Source organism: Lycium barbarum, chromosome 3, assembly GCF_019175385.1.
Source record: "Lycium barbarum isolate Lr01 chromosome 3, ASM1917538v2, whole genome shotgun sequence".
Lineage (NCBI taxonomy): Eukaryota > Viridiplantae > Streptophyta > Magnoliopsida > Solanales > Solanaceae > Lycium > Lycium barbarum.
The window spans coordinates 60,887,970-60,911,453 of NC_083339.1; the positions used below are offsets into that span (position 1 = coordinate 60,887,970).

General features: G+C 37.8%; 1 protein-coding gene across 3 annotated transcripts; it reads right to left on the minus strand.

Moving 5' to 3' along the window:
- Window positions 1-431: 431 nt before the first annotated feature.
- On the minus strand, window positions 432-21,532 carry LOC132631363 (regulatory-associated protein of TOR 1-like). Of its 3 annotated transcripts, none has more exons than XM_060346946.1 (24): window positions 21,064-21,532; window positions 19,924-20,163; window positions 14,807-14,909; window positions 12,831-12,913; window positions 12,560-12,718; window positions 12,366-12,482; window positions 12,104-12,249; window positions 11,365-11,519; window positions 11,133-11,277; window positions 10,976-11,054; window positions 10,771-10,872; window positions 9,680-9,763; window positions 9,483-9,593; window positions 8,359-8,712; window positions 8,088-8,271; window positions 6,870-7,466; window positions 6,343-6,663; window positions 6,083-6,206; window positions 5,424-5,548; window positions 5,198-5,343; window positions 3,159-3,260; window positions 1,798-1,883; window positions 1,312-1,396; window positions 432-1,156 (listed from the first exon to the last, which is right to left on the minus strand). In XM_060346946.1, the coding sequence occupies exons 1-24, from the start codon at window positions 21,133-21,135 to the stop codon at window positions 818-820; spliced, it is 4,059 nt and encodes a 1,352-aa protein (XP_060202929.1). In that variant the 5' UTR covers window positions 21,136-21,532; the 3' UTR covers window positions 432-817. The 3 variants fall into 3 exon arrangements, with proteins under 3 accessions (XP_060202929.1, XP_060202928.1, XP_060202930.1); XM_060346945.1 differs by having other exon boundaries at window positions 12,104-12,255; XM_060346947.1 differs by lacking the exon at window positions 21,064-21,532 and adding an exon at window positions 18,988-19,045 and having other exon boundaries at window positions 12,104-12,255; window positions 19,924-20,143.
- Window positions 21,533-23,484: the final 1,952 nt, after the last annotated feature.

Here is a 23,484-nt window from a genome sequence, read left to right on the forward strand (position 1 = left end):
ATAGATGGTCAACCCTCTGCCCAATCATCCGCTCCAACATTTAGGCATGGTTCTGTAGTCGAAGCAACTTCATCACTTCCGTGTACCCATAGGACGACAGCCCTTTCGAAGGTCCCTTAGGGACCAATTCACTCGGTGTAGGTTAACTGAATGCAGAAAACTTTCCACTGGCAGACGATCCTATTTTTCACAGAATTTTTGTTACTCATGTCAGCATTCTCATTCTGATATCCCCGGGTCTTATAGCTACAGGGCAACTTTAACTTGAGAGGAATTATATTCTAGTTTATATCGTTAATTCTTTCTTTGAGAAATGAATGCTACAATTAATGCCCATTGCTCGACTATTGCGCATAGTATAATATTTGCAACAAAATTTGCTCCTTTAACTCATTAATTGGCAATTCGTTTAAAGATTGCAACTAAAACAATAGAACACAAGAACATTCATTGCCAACATATATAAATTATGTAGTTCATATGTACAAATTGAACTAAGGGGTGAGATGAGAAAAAGAAAGTAGAGCGGGGACTGAACTACAGAAGCACACCAAGAAAATAAAAAAGGGAAAAAAATTACAAAACAGAAACAAAGAATGACGGATATTTACACCTTTCTTTACCTATTTATCAAATTATTTGCTAGAGCCTCCTCCAATATGTCGAAGGTTTCCCAACTTGGCAACACTCTCGCTGCAGAGGCTCAATGAATAAGTAGCACAAGACCTCAATGAGCTGATCAGTGTTTCAAAGATGTCAACAGTCCAATTTTGCAGCTCAACTTAAGTCTGTAAACACATTTTGTTTCTCAATCTTATTATCTCGTCGGGGCGATTTCATCAGCATAGACTGAAACACAAGCATCTGCTGCTCCAGCAGCAAGTAGCACTTGATAGGGGTGGAAGGTAAGACATCTCACAGAACCTATCTTCTGAGCCATGAAGGTAGACAAATATCTTATGGTGCCTAATTGCTCACCTTCCAGGTTGAACACTTTGATAAGCTGTTTAGCCGAACCACTTGCTATAAGGGGTGCATGACGATGAACAGCTAGGGCCGTTAGCGATCCCCTATGAGCATCAATTGTTAAGTAAGCTTCCTTGAGATTTCTCATATCAAGGAACTGAATATCACCAGCTTGAGACGCACTGACGATCTAAGAAACAAGAGAAACAGTTAAGGAATTCTCTGCTTCCAGAAATATATCAAAAGGATAACAGATTTGTCAACACAGAAAAGTAATAGTCCTATTTTTATTAAGAATGATTACTGTTGTGCCGAAATAGAAAAGAAGATAATAACAGTAGTCACCTTTGCTGGTTCAAGTCCAGGTTGAAAGCCTATCCCCACAACTCTCTCTACTCTTTGGGTGTGCGGTCGTGATGAAGAAACAAGCCTAAATAAAATACAATTTGAGCATTAAATGAGAAATGACACAAGTATTTCATGCAAGAACAAAAATGTAAGCATGTAAATCCGTCTGCAAACATACAAGATGAATTACTAGAATGGACACCATCTTGGCGTACCGAATACTCACTCACCACCTAATAAGATCAAGAAGAAGATGGATATCTTCTAAAAGTCCTACAAATCATACTCCAGACGACAACTTCTCCTACAGATATACACCACCCACTCTCCAAACAAAAAAAAAAAAAAAAAAAAAAAAAGAGACCAGACCTAAAAGTAGGATAATGCAATGACCATGCCATCACATTAATTATCTTATAGAACCTGTGTAGCAAGAAAGGAGAAAAGAAAATCACCCCAATGTAGTAAAAGCTTCATACTTACAGTTCAGGCGTTCGAATATCAAATAGTTTGACACATCCATCCATAAAGCCAGCAGCAAAGTGTCCTGCGTGAACTTGAGAAGCTGACTGCGGAACATCAGAGAGATAAAATGTAAGCATCCATCAGAAATAGAATAAATACACATTCAAATTCTACGCAAACATATGCCATCGCCTCGTTGGAAAGGCGCAAAAAACTCACAAGTGCTGCATAATAGAACCTGTGGGATAACTGAAAAAGGGAAATAAGGGAATATCCCCGACCATCTCCTTTCAGGAGGATTCAAATTCTAAGCAAACATATGCCATCGCCTCGTTGGAAAGGCGCAAAAAACTTACGAGTGCTGCATAATAGAACCTGTGGGATAACTGAAAAAGGGGAAAAAGGCAATATACACGACCATCTCCTTTCAGGAGACTAGCCATGCCTATTTACTTAATGCAGGACTCAACAGGAGCATCCTAACCTCCCTTTCATCCCTAAGCATTACAAAATAAATCTGTATGACTTGTTCTTTTATAGGCTTAAAAGTTTATTTGACTAACCGTATAATAAGGCAGTTCAATAAATAGTAAAGAGTCATACACCTTTGACCAAACCTGAATCATCATGTGTTTCAGGCTATGTTTTTTAGACGGCAGTATCAACTCTTGATGTCAACTCTATTCTCAAACTTAGCTGATAACATCAAACCAAATTTAGCATGAACTTAGTAGAATAAGTTATTCCCTGTTTCAAGGTATTGCAATAGATAATATCACTAATTTTTCCACATACAAAGCTTCCCATACAACCATACCTTCCGCATACATAATATACTAAATCCGTTTGGACAACTTCCGGAAAGTGTTATTGAAGAAAAAGAAATATACTGGAAAAAAGTTTGTGCATAAAGAAGACATGCCAGATAGTCTTATAGTATTTTGAAGATCTGGAGTGCTTTGTGAGTGAAAAAAAAACCTTTTATTTGAGGAACACCCTAAAAACACTTCTTCACATAACAGTTTTAAAAAAAAAAAAAACTGGGAAAACATCTTAAGACACTTAAACAAACACATTTGGAAATTTTTATGCAAGATTCCAAAAAGCCACCAAAATCTTTAGTCAGTGCAGATATTGCATTTCAAGCGGCATAGACAACTTCCAGAGACATTGCGCCAACACAAAAAAGTCTAAAAATAGCAATTGAAGAAATATAGGCCTTTGGCATGATGGCATCAATATGAGCTGATGCTGGGTTTTTATCTATTAAAGTTAGTGCAAACATAAGCAAGTGCAGATATAGAGCATTAGAAACTTAATGGTAATTGATCATATATATTAATCCCATAAAATCTTCAGGGGAAATGCCAAAAACTCACCAATGCTGAGATGCTGCAGTCTGAGGATGTTGGAATTGTATTAACAAGCTGTTCTTTGTCAAGATCCCAAGCCATGATGGACGAAACTTCACCAGATGAAAACTGGTAACGAATTGAAACAGCTGTATTAGAGCATAATAGCACAAATGTGCCAGACAAGGATAGTACAGATTAAGAATTAATGATGAACTACGATAAGTATGTTACATCAAGCAAATGGAAAACAGTGCAGTTGTAATACAAAGAGTGTTGCGTCACAACAACAACAACAACAACCCAGTGAAATCCCACAACGTGGGGTTTGGGGAGGGTAAAGTGTACGCAGACCTTACTCCTACCAAGGTAGGACGGCTGTTTCCGAAAGACCCTCGGCTCAATAAAAAAACATAAAAAGAGGTCAGATAAGGTTAAGAGATTCAAAGCGATATGGAAATGAAATAACGCAAGCGACACAAATAACATAGGATAATCAATGCACAGGAAATAACAGATAATAGCAGAAATCAGAGCACAAGAAATTATACTGCGATAATACGACTACTAATAAGAAAGGATAACGAGACTATCTACTAGCCTTCTACCCTAATCTGGATCCTCCAAACCCTCCTATCTAAGGTCATGTCCTCGGTAAGCTGTAACTGCGCCATGTCGTGTCTAATTACCTCTCCCCAATACTTCTTCGGCCTACCCCTACCTCGTCTGAAACCATCCATGGCCAACCTCTCACACCTCCGCACTGGGGCATCTGTGTCTCTCCTCTTCACATGCCCAAACCATCTCAATCTCGCTTCTCGCATCTTGTCTTCCACCGAGGCCACTCCCACCTTGTCCCGAATATCTTCATTCCTAATCCTGTCACTCCTGGTGTGGCCACACATCCATCTCAACATTCTCATCTCGGCAACTTTCATCTTTTGAACGTGAGAGATCTTAACTGGCCAACACTCCGCCCCATACAACATAGTCGGTCTAACCACCACTTTGTAGAACTTTCCCTTAAGTTGTGGTGGCACCTTCTTGTCACATAGCACTCCGGAAGCAAGCCTTCATTTCATCCACCCTGCCCCAATACGATGTGTGACATCATCGTCAATCTCCCCGCTGCCTTGCATAATAGACCCAAGATACTTAAAACTAATTTTCTTCTGGATGGCCTGGGTACCAAGCCTCACTTCCAAGCCAGCTTCCTGAGGTGCTTCACTGAACTTACACTCTAAGTACTCTGTCTTGGTCCTACTCAGCTTAAAACCTTTAGACTCCAGAGTATGTCTCCAACCCTCCAGCTTAGCGTTAACTCCGCTACGAGTCTCGTCGATCAGGACTATGTCATCCGCGAAAAGCATACACCATGGCATCTCACCTTGAATTTGCCGCGTCAATCCATCCATCACCAAGGCAAATAAACACGGACTAAGAGTTGATCCTTGATGCAACCCCATCACAACTGGAAAGTGCTCTGAGTCTCCTCCTACTGTCCTTACCCTGGTTTTGGCTCCCTCATACATGTCCTTGATCACCCTAATGTACGTCACAGGTACACCTTTAGCCTCCAAGCATCTCTATAGGATCTCTCTTGGAACTTTGTCGTAAGCCTTTTCTAGGTCGATGAATACCATGTTTAAGTCCCTCTTCCTCTCCCTCTACTGCTCCACCAGTCTCCTCACAAGATGGATGGCTTCTATAGTTGAGCGTCCCGACATGAATCCGAACTGGTTCTCTGAAATAGACACGCCTCTCCTCACCCTCATCTCCACCACCCTTTCCCACCATTTTGTGTGTTGCGTCACAAATGGAAAAATTGGAATTATAATCCATAGGCATTTTTAAGAATATATCATATAGATTGAGTCTTGTTCAGTTATTTCTTCGATTTTTGAGTTTCTTGTTTGGGTCTTCCATACATGATTGTACTACGGATCCCCTTCGACGTTTTCTTTAATAGACTATTTACCTATCAAAAGAAATACATCTAACCAAAATGGAAATTGAAGGTACTTGTGCATTCACATATTTAATGTCTGAAATAGCTAATATTATACCAGATATCCAGACTGCTGCTGCCAATCCACAACAGCGTTCACACTACGGACACCAGGTCTGTGACCTTGAATGGAAGAGAATCCAGAAACTAGTCTTTGTCGACCTCTTACGGTATAGTCTTTCCAAATCCGGATGTTCCCATCACCTTTTATAAACAAAAGTTTGTTAAAATTTTAGGCATCAATGAAAAAAATAGATTAAAAGTCTGTTGCAGCAAAACTTTACTTGATGCAACAAGGAGCAGACTCTCATCTAGCTCGTTCACAAGGCAGAGCTTTGAAATTCCTTTATCAGGGTAACTGTGGTTATCAAAGCTGTTGAGAAGGGTGGCCTCCTCGTAATTCCATACCCTGTTCATAAAGAGAGCATGATATTAGAAGATTCGAGACAACACAGTATCAGATTGACAAGAGAACGACAAATATAAGCAACTGAAACAGAAAAACCCATGAATTGATACAGGTATAATGAAGCAATGAAATAGAAATACTTTCCATCACAAATTACTCTCCTTTGTGTTAACACATCATTAGATTCAGAATGAGAGTGCCTCTGATGGAACAGATTGAAACGTCATTAACTAGCCTTTTATCTGTTAATTTGCTGTAGCTGAAAGAAAACCCAACTCATGCACTCGATGCAGATGACACTCCAATAATCGTTGGACCTGGTATTTATTATTTTTTTTGGGGGGGGGGGGGGTGCATTCAAGCTTTCTACTTGATATTGACATTGACTGTTCACTGACAGACAACTAGGTAGGTCGAAATTGCAGATTATGCAGCTCCAACTAAGATAGCACCTGAACCAACCTATATTCAAGAATAAACTGAACAAGCTATTAAAGAAATAATGGATTAATTCAAGTCGATGAGTTCTTCTACCTGATTCTTTCACTCTCATCTGCAGCAATAACAATAGGTGAGAAGGGCTGCAGCAAAGCAGTTTTGGTGCCAGTCTCAAACTTAGTATCCCAACTAGCGATTTGATTGTGTAGTTTGCTTATTGCTGAGATAGGAAAAACATTGCTCATTAAAATTTAGACTTCGTTCTGTATGAAATATTATGATACGGATTTCATTATTAATAAATTATGAGAAAACTCAAACAAGTGAAGGGATGGATACACAGTGAACAGACTCACAAGAGTGTTGGCACTTTGCAATGAGGTCCATGGCCAACTTTTCCTTCTCTTCCCTTCTAGCAATCATCTCTTCACTATCATCAACTGCAGTAAGAAGTGGCTTTGAGAAGTGGCCGCAACTCCAGTTGTAGATGGCTGACTGGGGAAGAAAACTGCGGTCTGAAGCTCCAGAAGACCCCAACAATGGGTCAGCTAATCCTGAGTCTTGAGAGTGCGGTAGGTGGGGCCTGAACTCCAAAGAACAAACTCTTCGCATTCCCGTCAAGTAACTGGGCCGCGGGGGACTAACGGGAGGAGTTCTAAAAGTCAGAGGTAAATGTCCTGCAACAACAGTATATTAAAAAAAAAAAGGTATCAAACGAGGCCAGAGTCGCTTCAAAAATATTATTTAAAAAGGTACTAAATGAGGTGTTAAATATGATATGTTAGTGGACCATGGGTGCAGATATACCGTAATAATATGGACCATAATCACATTCATCCAGAAAAAAGATATGGACCAAATCTCCCAAAAGCCCTAAACTTACCTCCATTCATATCAAACCAAGATGAAGATCGAGCCAATCCAGGATAACCAGTGGTTGGAGCTGTTGTGGATTCACCAGTTGACTTAACAGATTTGGCCACAACCTGTTCAATCCCGATAATGGAGAGGACTCTCCGGCCAAGACCTGCAATACGTGGTGACGGATCCTTTGCCAAGGCACACATAGCCAGTACACACTGAGAATAAAGTGCATTGTCTAGAGGCCTTGATCTTGTATGATTTACAACACCATTGGTGACAGCATCATTCAAGATTCCGGAATCAGAAAGTTGAGAGGAATCATCAGATAAAGGAGATCCATGTATGACGCCGGGTGTTGCAAGGGGGCTGCTAGTCGAGACTCTCCCATCCCGAGATATGGACTGACCGTCAACCCCCACTCTCAATAAAGGAGCAACAGGAGACAGAACCCTACTTCCATGTGGAATACAGTGAGTTGGGGTTGTATACCCACTACCTGAACTCTTGACCGCAAAAGAAGGCAAGGAAGTGAGCAAGGAATTAGACTGAGGCTTCCAATATGCAGCAGCTACTGACTTCAGGTGCTTTTTATGCCCAAAGGCAAAACGTGCCAAAGCTGCAAAAGATGATAGAACATGAACCCAACTCCTACCAGGATTAGAATTCTGTGCATAGCAGTGATTACACTAAAAAAGCCACAATACTATAGGGTGTATACACAAGATCAAGAAAGGACTAATGACAGGAAATCAGAGAACTAGACATGATTGTAAGACAGCTGATATTCACATCCAAGAATCAGAGCTCACTAAACATGAATGAAGCAACTTTCAGGCTGAACTACTAGCACTACTAAGAATACAATTGAGCAAGCACAGTAAAGTGTCACCATTTGATATGGATATCACTCTTTTTCTTTTCTTCTATTTTAAAGCACATCAGAGATTTTGGCAAAGAAGTGACATGACAGCAAAGAATGATATCTTTGGCATCAGGTCCTCCTTCAAAGTGGACGATAAACAAAATTCATAATTGGGACAGATAAAATGCATAAGGCACCTCATCATACAAAACTGTAATGGCAGGTAGTTTTAGGCAAAACCTTTCAAATAATATTGCAACAAAAATATTTTTCCTTCTAGGAAATAAAGACAAAATATTGGGAAATGAGGGTGTGAAAACAGTAAGTTTATCGAAAAAGAACAGTCTTCAGGGAGAAGATTCAGCAAAAGCATACCTACAGCAACCTCCGCTCGAACCAAAGGGCTTCCATCAGAAGCAACACTTAAAAGGCTCTTAATTATACTGACTTCAGTCCTAACCTTCTCCTCATCACAGTCTTCATCCCCTCCAACACCATCCCTAGCTGAGTCAAATCCATCAAGTAAAGTCCCTAGAGCAAAAGTAGCTGCAGCACGCACCTGAAATAATGAATTTTTATAGTCAAAATCCGAATATTTCATTGAGGACCTACTTGCAACCACTCAACACAAAATTAAACAACAAACCTCAGGTTGGGGCTCAGACAGCAGAGGTGCAAATATTGCTGGTGCATCTGCCTGCACACCTGATACTTGTGCCTCTGTGTAATCCTCCCACAGTTTTCCAAGACAAAGGCACAGCCATTGAAGAAAAAGTGGTTCAGTTTGTGCATCATTAGGCGTTGATCCCTGAAGATGCTTCAAGCAGACATGTATAAGACCCGCTTCAGAACAGGCCTCCTGACCCTTTCTGTGACCATCCACAATGACTGCCAAAACAAATGCAGCCATTGCCCTTTGCTCTGGATAAGCCTCCACGCTGTCAAGAAATCTAATGAAATATGTATGTCCCCCATCCTTGACAAGGTCAACCTGGCAAGACTGTTGACTCAAAGGAAACAATAATCTTATCAGTACAGAAGTAGATGATCATAACGAATAACCAATACAGGATTATACAGGCAAAAATCTAAGACAGAGAAAAAGTTAGCATGACACAAACAAAAAAAACCTCTTTTACATAGAGTTGATGATATCATAACTTTTTTTGAAACTGGTAACTGTTTAATGATATCATAACTTACGAAAACAGGAAATAACAATATCAATATAAAGACATACTCCATAGGTGTAACAGACCCCGGAACTAGAATCATTAAATTCGGGTAAAATCAGAGTAAAGACTATAACCTATTCAAAGTAGTTTGAAATATTCAAAAAACACAAAACTAACATAAAGCTGCAGCAAGATCTCCACCTCTTCCTCTCCAATTAACACTTGATTCAATAAAAGAGGGCTCGAGATTATAGGTCTATCACAAGTTTCATCGCAGAAAACGTATCACTCCACTCTTTAAAATTCTGCTTTGTACACCAAAAAGAACTTTAAAAGTTTAAATAACACAAAAAGTTGCAATCCCATGTCCCATGTCGCAACATAAAACAAATAAGAGGAAAAACAATAAGACATGGATAGAGTCCATAGAAGTCCAACTACTGTCCAACAATTTCGGTGTGCATTGTTTCTAATATAGTAATAACAGAAAAGAGAACGGAGAACTCTGTATAAGAAAAAATAAACACAAAGATGAAATACACAGGAAATGAAATATTAGACAGCATAGATGATAAGTTACAAGCAAATCATGTACCTTATCGAGTGCAAGGATCTTCGTCCAGATGAAGACAAGAATTTGTCTAAGTTCTGGAGTGGTGGTTTGCAAAAGCTTTAGAACATAAGGAAATATTCCTACAGACAAGGCCTGGGAGTGTTGACTTAAATATTAGTCGCGACGTAGATGCACAAACAATTACAGAAAATAGAAACCTGAAGTCAATTTGTAAGTACCAGATCTACAGCCCAAGGTCCCATATCGAGAAATCTTCCAAGAAGTACAAGTGCACGGAACCTGTGGCATTGACTAAGTAACACCTAATAACAAAGTAGATTGGTTACAGAGGCATGCAAGGGGAAAAAATGCACGAAGGTTACAGGACCACCAAATGTAAAGAAAACCGAAAATAACCAGCAAAAAATAGCAAAGACCACTATCAGCTCATACTTGAGGGAACAATGGTTTCCTGTTTCTATATATATCTTTAGCGTCAAGAGGACAATTATCAAAAACTCAGACCTACTTCATAATTCAAATAAAAAAGCCCTGCTCAACCAGCAAACAGTACCACCAGCAATATCTTCTCCGACAGATATGATGCATTTTTTTTTTACCTCAACAATCTCACCACAGAAAGCTTTGCTGCTACACCAAAACTTATAACTTGCCTCAGGCTGATTTTTTTGTACAAACAAACAGGATTCACCATTATCATAAATAAAATAAAAAACAAATTAAAACGTAAGTGCATTAATCTACTGGAATTGATAGATCACTTCCGTCTTTCAGGAGACATAGGAAGAAAGTTCAAAGATTCAACTAGAAAAAAGCCTATGAAAGAAATGAAGAACGTGTGATGTGCCAAGAATATTAAACCAGTATTAGGAGGCCTTAGAAATGACAACAGGAAAAAGTTCAATGGTTCAAGCATTCCTCAGCATCATGCCAAAGCATTCGTGTCATATTTTTCTTTTAAAAATTTCTTTAGAGAATTCAGTAAAGTTAAATCCTTAGCATGATATGTAGCTAACTATTTTCCTAAAAACTAGTATATCAAAGTCGGAAGAGACAGCAGTCAATGCTTTTATCAAGACAGGAACAACAAATACAATTTTTTGGTTTTATTGATAAGTAGGGAAAAACAAAAGCTATCCAATAATTTTTCTTCCACCTTCTCATCAAATTATTGAAGAAACAGGAGTTGACAGGAGATGCGGGATGGATGGAACCTACATCCCAGAAAATTTATTTAAAATCGCCACAAGATGGCAAGAAGAACCAAGGACAGTCCCTCATTTTATTTGGACCATGAGAAATTTCCTACCTGCAACACTATGGGCAACTGCTCTGGAGGCTTTTTATCCTTTGATCCATGGTCAAGCCATACTTCAAAAGCTGTCAACTGCTCTGTGAAAAATGGACTTGGCTGAAGACATACAAAACACAGGGAACATTAATCTCTTGGATAATATTCTTGAGGATTTGAACTATGAGAAAATATCAAACGGATGGTAAAGCATTATGCCCACCTGAAATTCTGCATTGGGATCCTCAACTAAAGTTGGAAGCTGCGAAAGACAGATTTCTGCTGCCATGTCCCATGCATCCCTAACATACATGTGAAGAACAAGTGAGATAAAGGTAAACATAACTTTTATATAACGTGGAAATATTTAATGTAGTTACCACATATGGTGCTGATGAGTAGGTGGTAGCATTGGATATGAAATTGGTGAACAATTTGCAGAGCGCATGATTCTTTCAGCAAGTAAAAAGTTTCTGAACAAACTAGCAACCAATAGATCTTGCCTGAACAATCTCTGAAATAGATCTGCAGGTTTGCAGCTCATACTTCACAAAGAGATCAAAATGCTTAAATTGTGATATTTGTATCAATCTAAATAATCTATTCCATTACCATGTGGTAGAACATTCCAGGCAATTGTGTCAGTAACTGCAGTAAAAATCCAATTCAGTTCGCCAAGAAGTGTCTTCCGATCAGTTTGCCGGCCAGGAATTCTATCAATCAGAGAGTAATCAAGCGACTCATGAAGCAATGAACGAGTGCAAAACCTAGAAGCCAAACACATGAGGAAGTGAGATTTAAATGGTTAACAATTGTTGCAAGAAAAAAGATTAGCTATCACACTTAACATATACGAGGAAAAAAAGAAAACTAAAATCAACTTATTTGATAGAAGAAAATGTATCAATGTAAAAAAATAAAGAAGCAGCATATTAGGAAGGACTTAGCAACACAAGCACACAGAGGCAAGTACGAGAGTTGAGTATTTACTTAAAACACTGTATATGGAAACTCACTAAGATAGCATTACCTATTAGTCTATTACACAGTTTGGCACTAGAGATGGCCATTATTTTTGAGTTCTTTTGCTCTTCCTTTTTTTTTTTTTTTTTTTTTTTGGCTAGAGGCTATTCATTAACAGTGAAAATGGGGATGACCCCTAAAATTCTTCGAAAGGGAGAGAGAGAGACTATGTAACATCATAAAGTGAAAATGCCAAGTGAAACTATAATAATTTCCATCACTCAATCATTGCAGCTATGCCTGCTCCTTTGAAGATTGGACAAGTGTAGGAGAAAGGGGCAGAAAGAGAAAAGGAAGAAAGGATAAGCAATTGTTGAGAGCATGTCACCATCTCAATGCCATTTTGATGGGTGTAGTGAGGCAGGAGGTGAATACATCGGCTGGAAACTCAGCACTCTGAGGAAGTGTCTCATGCGCTTCACAAGCAGCAAGCAGAATACAATCCCTTGTAGAAGTTCCAGAAGCAGTCCAGTCCTGTAGCTGGTCAAACAATTAGCATTGACATTAATTAGAGAGTGTGATTAGGAAGGGATAGATCAGTACCACGACATTAAGTACAAAATATATGACGTTAGCAATTAAGAGTATACCTCTATGAAGGCATTAACAATCATCCCAGCAGCGGAGCAGTCAAACACGTAGATTGATGGTGTCTTCAACCAGGAATCCAGGTCGCTGATTGGCAAAGGGATATACTGCGTATAACTCTAAAACAAACACCCAAATAAGAAAAGACGGAAGTCGCCTACAGCCCTGAGAAAGCAATCTGGGTAAGAAAGTAAACCTTATTAAATAGCCAAATTTCACCATTCGCTGTAGGTTTAGGAACACCATGTCCATTGTAATGGAATAGAACTCGTTCTGACTTGGCATACTTTCGACAAGTTGTGCAAAGCTTCTTGACTTCATCAATAGTAGGATCCAAGGAAATTTTATACTTAGCCTGCATATGGTTACATAGAGTGTTTGGTCATCATACCTACTCATTCACTATAAACAAGGCTAAGACCTTATCAACTGTAAATATCAAAATGGTGGCAAAAACATTTTCTTACCCTAGGTTGCCACCTCTCGTATTGTTGGTTCAAAGTTCTCCCAATTGTCTCAAGTGCTTTTTGAGGTGCCATCGAAAATGGATCTGTCAAATAAGATAAAGGAATTAATATTAGTAATTATTAGTCTATTGAAGAATTTCAAGCACTAACCGAAAATTAAGCTGGGAAGAAAATAAAACAGTCTAGTTATCGAATTATATAGCTTCCCCCCCCCCCCACCCCGAGAGAATATGACACCAACGCCATGAAAGTTTGCTGAGATAAAAACATTCAGATTGCTTCAAGTAAAACAGACTCTGCCCAGAAGAACCGTCATCAAGTATTATTTTTTATTTGTTGTCTCAGCAAAAGTAATAACCTATGTTGCAACAGATCCTTCACTTGCCAAAATCAGATACTTCATTTACCCCCCCCCCCCCCCCCCCTCTCTTTCCGCCCGCCCTGATCGGACAAGACAGCAAGCTGATGCCAATAAGAGACTCTTGCTGGATCCAGTTAAAATCTGGCTAATGCTTTGAACAAATCGAAGAAGACAGAAGGCCAGAGCCAAACTGAGAAGACAAACTGAACCAGATGATGGAGGAGACGAAGGAAAAGGCAGAAAGTTACAAGATTAGGAACTAAAGTCCAGGTACTCTGTTGTTTTTCTTCCTTAACTTTTTCCCAGAGCGAAGCCGACCAGAGACTTGGCTTGAGGTCCTCACCTTTGTTCGACTCTGGATACTGACAATATCTGAAATCTTCTTCAATTGAAGTATCTCATAGGGACAAAACACTTTTTTAGACAGACAAACGTTGAGACTTTATGTCAGCCAGGAGGAGCAAAACATTGCTAGGAGAAGCCTAGATTAGGTGGTTTTGAAATTTCCCAGGGTGAGTGGAGCTGCTTGAGACACTGCTCCTATGAATCTTACTTATCAAAATGGTACTTCTCTGAACCACTGAAATGACATCATCATATGAAATTATGGTATGGCGTAAGGCTTCTGCTTATATTTCAAAGCCAAATGTCGCAGAACAGTTCTAAAGCATGCATAAATTTCAAGAAAAGATGAAATTTGAGCCCTGCGCCAAGCGAACTAAGTCCAGTACTTAAGTGGAGACAGGTAAAGGGGCAGGCCTGTCATCCACGATTTTCGAAAGCGCTGCGGTTCACCCAAAGGGATGGCTCCAGATGGATTTCTCGGACATCTAAGACAAAAGAAAGATGAGGTTTTAGACGGATCAAAATTTTTGGCTGTGTCCATGACATATTCAACTATTGCTGGCAGAAAGCTTACAGAATGTGAACAGTCTCTACTGGAAAAGCAGACACCCTTGATGACATGTCACATCCACTGGCTGACTCCACCCCCAACCCCCAACCCCCCCCCCCCCCCCCCCATCCCCCGGTTTGGTACATATAGTTTTACCCAGATCTCACAGTGCTTTAGCTGAGGTTCTAGATGGTTAAACATTGCACTTAGGCATTTAAAGCTTTCCACGAGAGTGGAGATCCTACCATCAAGTTTACTACGGTCATTATCAAGGAACAAAAGGTAACTTTGAAGAATGAAACTTCCATGGCTTCATGAGAACTCTATCCTGAAAGTCCAGGTTGGTTTTATAACAAGTCCTCCAAGAGCGTATCAAATTCAAGTCTCCTTTGTGCACTTTATCAATAGCTAATTTTTGAGAAGTCGTATCTATCGTGTGTCTTCTAGACACCACCTCAATCCCAATGCAAGTAAGCAGATTGAAAAGTGATAATCCTTTGGAAGGGTCTCATTTAAAAAAAAAAAAAAAAAAACTGACATTTTTTTTTTGGGGGAAAAGGGGAATTTATGGACAATCATCCTTCAGAATATGAAGTACACTGAAAATTACTAAATGTAAATAGAATGAAATAAAGGATATTCATTTAAATGAAATATTAGCAAAAAGAAGAACAGTAGCCGGTCATCTTACAAGTAGAACAACAAGAAGAAGAAACGTACCAACCCAACACTCCATTCGAGCACAAGGAGATATCTTTATTACATCAGGTGGATCAACACTGATGTTTAAACACAAAACAAGGGCAACACATCCCGTCTTCATCTGCAGAAAATTTTGTATGCTAAGATGGACAAGAAGGTAAAACATTGGGCATGTTTACTGCATGGAGGGTAAGTTCCAAATGCAAGTTATATTAGCAAGCTTGTGAAATACAATTGAAACACGTGGTCATCAAGCACTACATGTGTCAAGTAATACTTTACAGATTAACAAGCAACAAGTAAAAACAACTTTTATCAAGCATTTGATGAATCCAAACTCATTTTCGGACTCCTTTGCAGAACTGCTGTTTCCATCTACCAGCACAAAGCTGTCTCTTTCTGCAAAGAAGAAAACAATCACATCTGGACACCAGTAACACTAGCACTCAAGGGTACACCATCGCAATGTGTTATTGAAGGAATACACTTCATCATAGTGCCTGGACATAATCTAAAGATACATATTTAAAAAATAAGAAAATGAAATTTGGTCCATAATAGCCTCCATGTCTCGTGTAACGAACCTCTATTCAGATTAGAGGGGAGATAATACCTTAGCTAGTTCGAAAACTAAAGAGTACTATGGATGACTCTATTTAAATATCCTTTTTTAATATTTTCAGTGTAAGGAGATTAGGAGAATAATACTTAATTGTAAAAACGGTCAATCTTAATAGATGACTGTGGATGACTTTAGTGCAGCCCTATACTCATCTTATACACACTTTTGATGCCGACATGGTATCATTCACCATACTCCCTTTTCGTTACAACAACATACCCAGTGTAATCCCACAGGTGGGGTATGGGGAGGGTAGGATGTACGCAGACCGTAGTCCCTTTTCGTTATCCAAAAAATTAATGAAATGTTTTACTTGTTAAAAGAAAAAGTAATGTCAGTTCAGAATTTAGGTAATGTCACTCTTTTTATTGTAAACTTAATTAACCCCCGAATTTATAGATAAACGTTATTCCATCCCAATGCTTGTATTTCTCCAGGGGATTGGGCAAAACCGAAATCTGAATGTTATGGATTTTTGGTTTGAATTTCATACTACTGATTGGATTTTGGATTTAATTTTTAAAAATTTTGGATTTTGGATTTGGGGCTTCAGATTTTTGGATATCTGATAATCTGAATGTTCTATACCTTATATTAATCCCTGCCCATCAGACATAAGCCTAAATACCTCATACTGAGTTAAACACACTACTAAATCGGTCAATATACCCTATTATGGTAATGGATAGTTCAAACTGAGATGTGTTCACTGTGGTAATGGATGGCGCGGTTTGATTTGAATACTTTATTTGGATGATAATCTTTTGTACGAAGAAGAAGCTCAACTTATATGCTCAAAACCGAAAATCTAAAAAGAGAACTGATAAAACCGATCCAATCCGAACTTAATTTGGGTTGGAATTTCTTGAATTTGAAAAGCGAAACTACAACACCCACCCCTAATCATCTCTATGCTATTATGCATTTTATTTTAGTTATTGAAGGGGCATAATGACCAATTTACATCTTCAAGGTATCCCCGTTGCATTTTAAATGTCTAGAATAGCACTAAAAAAGGACCTCACAGAGTCAAATGTTTGAGGACTTAGACAGCCATTACAACAACAACAACAACAACATACCCAATGAATCCCACAATGTGGGGTCTGGGGAGGGTAGAGTGTACGCAGACCTCCTACCTTAGGTAGGGAGGTTGTTTCAGGAAGACTCTCGGCTCAAGAAAAGGCATAGGAAAGGTTAGATACGGGCAAACAATCCAAAGCAATTATGAAAATGAAAACAACAAAAGTGAATAAGCCATGACAAACCATTCTATGCAAACAATGACTTAGACAGCCATTGTTGTTTAATTTTGGCTTTGATACGACAACTTCTACTATTACTAGTATTGAAGCGTAATAGTTGTAGTTGCTCTTCCCAAAAAACTACTATTATTACGCCTCAACCCCGAATTAGCTGGGTTCAGGTAGATGAGTCGTCACTATCCATAACAATTTAATACTCCCTCCGTTTCAATTTATGTGAACCCATTTGACTGGGCACGACATTTAAGAAAGAGGGAAAACTTTTGAAACTTGTGGTTCAAAATAAGTCTTGAATATTTGTGTGGCTGTAAATCATTCATAAAGTGAATTTGTTTCCAAATTAGGAAAGAGGTCATTCATTTTGGCACCGACTAAAAAGGAAATAGGTTCACATAAATTGAAACAGAGGGAGTATTTGTTTTTTTATGATGGCTATGTTTTTAAAAGCAAAAAGCGCAAAAGAAGCAACAAGGTCAGAGGAGCTTGAAACGAAAAACGAAAAGTGAAGCGCACGCTGCTTTAAGGTAAAGTACACACCAACAGAAAATTAGAGAACACCAACATAAGTGAATTTAGTACTATGCTAATCAAATTGCAATTAATATAACTATTCCAACATCGAATATACAATAATGTCAATAGTCCAACTTCAAAGCTGAGATTAAGGAACCAACCCCTTCTCATTTGGATCACTTTGCCATTCATTGTTTGAAGCGCACATTTGACTTAAGCATATAGCTTCACCTATGAAGCGATAACTCCTCGCTTCACTGCTTCAATCACTATCTATGAACTGGTAAACTTTTAATAACACAAGATAATGGTAGTGTCCGGGGAAGCTTGCACACACGTCAACTATACCATGGGGTACATGCTACCTCCAATCAATACAAGTGTATCGGGCAGCTCTACTCATCAAGAGCTTAGAAGGGAAAAGATCACTAGGTGCTTTCTGATTTGAACTGTTGTTTCCCATGATTTTCACCACTTCATTGAAAGCTAGACCACAACCTTTTTTTTTAATCATGGGAACTGTTGTTTCCCATGATTTTCACCACTTCATTGAAAGCTAGACCACAACCTTTTTTTTTTTAATCAAAAGACCACAACCTTGGGTGCTTACAATTTAAAATTTGCCTACGATATTAAAATATGTTAAAGTCCTATGAGCTCTTCTCTATGTTCTTTTCTTTCCGGCTATTTCTAATAAATCCATGATCCCATTTTGCCTCAAATGTCCACATGTCTCTATTAATCTCTCTAAAGACAATATTTGTATAGCAAGAAAGTTGAGTTCAACCACATATTGTACTCTAAGCAAATTAAAAACACTCTACTTTCAGTCTTCCCAGAAGACCTTCCCACTAAATTCCTCTCATTTAATCACCAAAGCGCCCATGATTGACACAACATGTCTCCCTTTCTAGAAGCTGGTACCCATTAGGGGAACATCCTCTTTGGGAAGGAGGTGGACAGAATGCTAATCAGCCATTAATAATCCTCTTGAAGTCCAATGTTCTAAGAGCCTGTTTGGTTTGGCTTATTTTAGGTGCTTTTAAGCCAAAATAACTACTAAGCACTTTTGTAGTATTTGGGTAATATAAAAAAGTGCTTATAAGCAGTTGTTTGTAAGCCAAAATAACAAAAATAAGCTAAAAGTCATAAGTTAGAATACCTAATTATGGCTTATAGCTAATAAGTCATAAGCCATAAGCCATAAGCCCATCCAAACAGGCTCTAAGCCTTAAAAATTAAAAGCACAAAATGACCCAATAAGTTCCCTCAATTAGTATTCTAGCCCCATCTCATTAATATCCTACATGTTAGAAGTCAAAACATGACATTTCAATAGAAACCGAGGAATACTTTTAAGAGACCCACATAAATATTTAATCTCACAGTAGAATCACTTAATTCTCCTAATCTTTAAGGAATTGTATGTTGAATGACTTGAGTCAAGAACAACATTGATTAGTGTTCCTGCAATTTTGGAAGACACTACTGTCATGTTCAAAGTGCTCTAATCAAAGTAACAGCAAAGTAATTTTCCACATGAGTTCATGCTAAACGCATCCACAATAAGCAATTAGTTTAACGGAAATTATCATGTCTAGCTCCCCAAGTTAACATCCAAGATGAAAACAAGCTTCAGCTTAACTTTGTCACACAAAGGAAGAAACTTCGTCTGCAATGATGACAGATGAGAACTCATGCTCCCATACAGTTCTAATCTTCACCATGAACAACGAAACATTAAATTAATCTAATATCCGAATTCCGACAATTCCTTGCAGATCACAGAGTAGTCATACCAAAATCACTAACTGCAAAGGCTGGAATCTCTCGTTCGAACCTCCATCTCCGAACTGGCTGTTAGAAACAAACTTGTTTTATTAAATTAAATCTCAGGATACCCAATCTAAAATGACATTGACGTCTACTTGGTCTTCCAATTTTTTGAATTATAAGCGGATCCTAGAATAAGATTCACTCTAGAGAAACAAAGAAAACAGCTTATCTTACAATTACAAAGTAACATTCAACTTTCAGAGGAAAACCAGGTAACAAATCAAGCAACAAGTATGATGCTTTACTGCATCACTAACTACCTTACTTACACTCCTTGTGTTACAAATCAATCAACTACTCATCAATTCGACAATATAAATCCTCACGTATTGGCTCTATTCATTCTCATTTCATTCCAATACTGGAAAGTAACTTTGTTTACACTCTGTTTGGATGGTTGTTACATATTGTTGCACAATGTATCATATTATATTGTATTGTATTTTGTTGTATTGTATCGTACTGTATTGTTGTTATGAATACAAAGTTTGGATAGATTCTATTGTTTCACGTCGTTACATAATGTCACACATAAGCAAATTGAAGGATAAACCTACAAGAAAATTAGGGTATGGGGTAAAGCTATTATAAAAAGGTAGGGTAAATGATAAAATAGGATTATTGGATAATAAGTAAAGATAAAATGAGAAAACAAAAATAAGGTAACGACGCAATCACACCAAATCAGTCGTTACACAGAATGGGACTTTTCGTCGTTACGTAACGACGAATTAACAATATGATAAAATAAAATTTATCTAACAATCAAAACAAGCATTGTATTTAAAGTATCAACACAATACTATACAATAGATAACAACCATCCAGACAAGTTGTTATCGAAAACCAAGGACATTGAGCTACAGAAATGAAAATGACACGAAGAGAGCACAACTTACTCGGTCTCTAGGCCGCCATTTAGAGACCAACCCCGTATCAGACGGACCCGACGGAACACAATCCTCAAAACCATCATGCCTAAGCTCACACAACACGATTGTCTGTGGTAAATAAGCCATACTTGTCGTTGTCGTCATCGTCGTCACATTATCAGCAGCAACCCCACCACCACCAACATAGCTACTACTACTAGCGGTGTCTGAATCTCTAACATTATTAATCCTTTCGCCATCCAGGTACTATCAATGTGAAAGAAAAATACATAAGCAACATGCATTTGGAGTTAATTCATAAGCTAATTCATATATTTGGCCTATATAAAACAAATATTCATACTCCTTCCGTTTCAATTTGTTTGCCTTACTTTCCTTTTTAGTCCGTGTAGAAAAGAATGCATCTTTCCTTTTTTGGCAACTCTTTAATCCCAACTCTCCACATGACAAGTTTAAGACCACAAAATTAAAGAGCATTCGGCTACATTCTACATATCTTTAGTTTAAGACTGCACGATTCAAAAGTCTTCTCTACTACTCCCTCTGTTCCAAAATACTTGTGGCATTTTTCATTTACACGCCCCTAAAGAAAATATTTACAAGGGTAGCATTTTCACTATTTTACCCTCTTAACATAGTTCATCATGTAATCTCTCCTCAATAAATACTTACGTCATCAATGATGAGAACCTCTTAAATGTTGCTAATTATCACAAGGGTAAAATTGGAAAAAGCTACTTATTTTTATCTTGGTTAAATAACACGACAAGTATTTTGAGACGAGTATTTTTAGCAAGAACGACAAGTATTTTGGGTCGGGGGAGCATTCCTTAAACTCCGTGCCAAGTCAAAAACAAACAACCAAATTGAAACAGACAGAGTAATTCATAGTATATATAGCTATATATGTTCCATTAACCTTTAAATAAAACACATTTTTAAGTAACATTCCACATATCTTTAATTTAAAATCACAAGATTAAAGGGCACATTCTACATATCTTTAATTTGTATTCTTTACTTTCTTAAACTGCGTGCCAAGTCAAAACCAGACAAACAAATTGAAAGAGAACAGCATTCATAGTATATACAACTATATATTCCCTTAACCATAAACAAAACACCTTTTTTAAGTAACATATGTACCTCATTGCCAAACTCATCCAAAGCTGCTGATGACTGGGATAACCTCGACGCCATCAAATCCCCCAATGCCATCCAAATCAATCCACAATTAATTAATTAAAACCTGTAAATTAAATTAAATTGTTCCTCTAACCTTGCCCTAATCTAACAGATTTTGGACTGAAACTCATAACCCAGATCGACAACCCAGATAACAAATACTCTAAAGTTACCGTTTTTATTGAATCCGGTAATAATTCAAGATTAAATTAAAATCAGGGTTTCAGTAGTAGCGATGTTGATAAAAAGAGATTTCAAAAAGGTTGCTAAAAAACGGTGAATCCAGCTCGGTAAATAAAGGTTCTAGAAAACACTAGAAGAAACCCTAAGAAGAAGATGGTATGGTGGTGAAGAAGGAGGACAGTGCGGCTGTTGAAGCAAACGAAACAGAAAAAAAGAGGAGAGAGAGTTGTTTATTTTGTTTTGTATAATATAAATATTAAATATATATATATATATATATATACTTATATGGTACGTGATTGAGGAAAAAAATTATATAGTGAAAATATTTACAAACTCGAGTATAAGCGTATATATACACGGTACACTCCACAGAGAGTGGACATGGTATGGTATATACCATTACCATACTGAAATCGAAATTTTTTATATCGTGGTTTTGGCATTATGGTATTTGATATGCATTTTTAAAAAATTTGGTATTCGGTATTTATAAAAAATATACCGAATACCATACCGAAGTATATAGTTACATATACAGTTCATATATATTAGTATTATAATAATAACAAATATATAAACTAGTATTAGTACAAAATTAATAGTTTAGACGTTGAAATTTTGACTAATGTATCTTGATTGAAATGTCCTTTGTGTGTAATTGGTTTACGAAGGGTAATTGTTTGTGCTTTCTTTTGAATATTTTTACATGCGAAAGGTGTTAGTACGATATAATTGAGACGTTTCTTCAATAGTCGCAGTCATAGTTCTCTATTATATGAGTATATGTAAGTCGAATGTAACGACCTGCTAGGTTGTTATGGAGACCTTGACCCTTTTACCCTCACTAGTATCTTCCCGAGGCTAGGAACGACCTAACAACGACGCAAAAAGTATAAATTAAAGGTTTAAAACTTGATTCGGTTAACTATGTGTTTTGTTTGAACTTGTTGCGTGTTCATTTAGGGGTTAACTTGATAATTCTGACCTCCGTTGGGAATCCCGAGGTCGCGGGTGAGTCCGTAGCATATTTTTACATTGGTTTACATTATTAGCTTGTGTTATCAGGACCTCGGATTGATTGTGAGAAGTCAGGTGAAAGGTTAGTAAAATTTTTGTGCTCACTGCCTAAGGGGCATCATTGCAGCAGAAGGATTCCCGCTGCAGCGAGACACCCCGCTGCAACGAAGCCGCTGCAGCGAGAAGGTGTCTCGCTGCAGCAAAAGGTCGAACTTCCAAAGGTCCGCTGCAGCGGTCAACCCTGTTTATATACCTTATTTCGACCCCACTTCCCACATAACTTCAAAAACAGTTCCCAAGAACCCTCCAGGCGAATTTTTTAAGGCTAGGTCACTACTCCTTCATCAAGGTAACTTTCCACCATTAATTTTATTCGTTCTTCAATCATGATAACTTCTAGCATCATTAAAAGCTTGTTAATGGAGAATTGGAAGGTTAGAATACCTAAGTTTATAAAACCCTAGAATAATGAACGGGTTATTGATATTATAATAATTGTTCATCTAAGAGTTTATATAATCACTTCCTAGGATGATAATTTGATATTAAATGGTGAAATTATTGAATTGAAACCTAGGGTTCTCATAAAAATGAAATCTTTGGCCTAAAAACTATGTAAGGAGGGTTAAATCGATTAGAAAACCCATTAACTGGTTCAATATGATGACTGAGACTAGAATTAGGATGATTATGGTCCTAATGATTAATTAACCAACTGAAAAGGGTAGAAGTAATTGGGCCTTCTTCCCCAAATTGTTGTTCTTGTTTGAATAGAAGCTTTTATCGCTTACTTAGCATCATATTGCTAAAGAGGGACATAGACTCTTTATGTTGGCTGAGATGGTTTGAATGATTCATTCCATGGTTGAGCTGACTTATCTAAAGTTCTGGAAGGGCTTATAGCATTGTGACTTGAACTTTTTTTTGCAGTTGATTTCATGGATTGATCATGCTTATAGTTGAGTTGATTTATTGTTACACCTCGAAAAATTTTCGCGTCGTTTGCGTTGTAAGTAAACTAACGTAAGCTCGGAGAGGTCATGAAACTCTTATAAGGTTAAGGAATACTCTTAACAAGTGTTAAGTAAGTGTCTAAAGGTTCCGGGATCAAGCAAATCGAGGAAAATAAGTTTGTCGAAAATTTGGAAAAAACTGGCAGAATTTTGGATAGAAATTTTG

Bases quoted from the DNA above. Each gene is read 5' to 3' on its own strand.
- LOC132631363 (XM_060346945.1), bottom strand. From the start codon at position 21,135: ATGGCATTGGGGGATTTGATGGCGTCGAGGTTATCCCAGTCATCAGCA. The intron at 11,278-11,364 runs GTAATGGAATAG...GCAAACCTGCAG, and splicing joins CTGGAATGTTCTACCACATG to ATCTATTTCAGAGATTGTTC. The intron at 1,397-1,797 runs GTAAGTATGAAG...TATTTTATTTAG, and splicing joins GATATTCGAACGCCTGAACT to GCTTGTTTCTTCATCACGAC.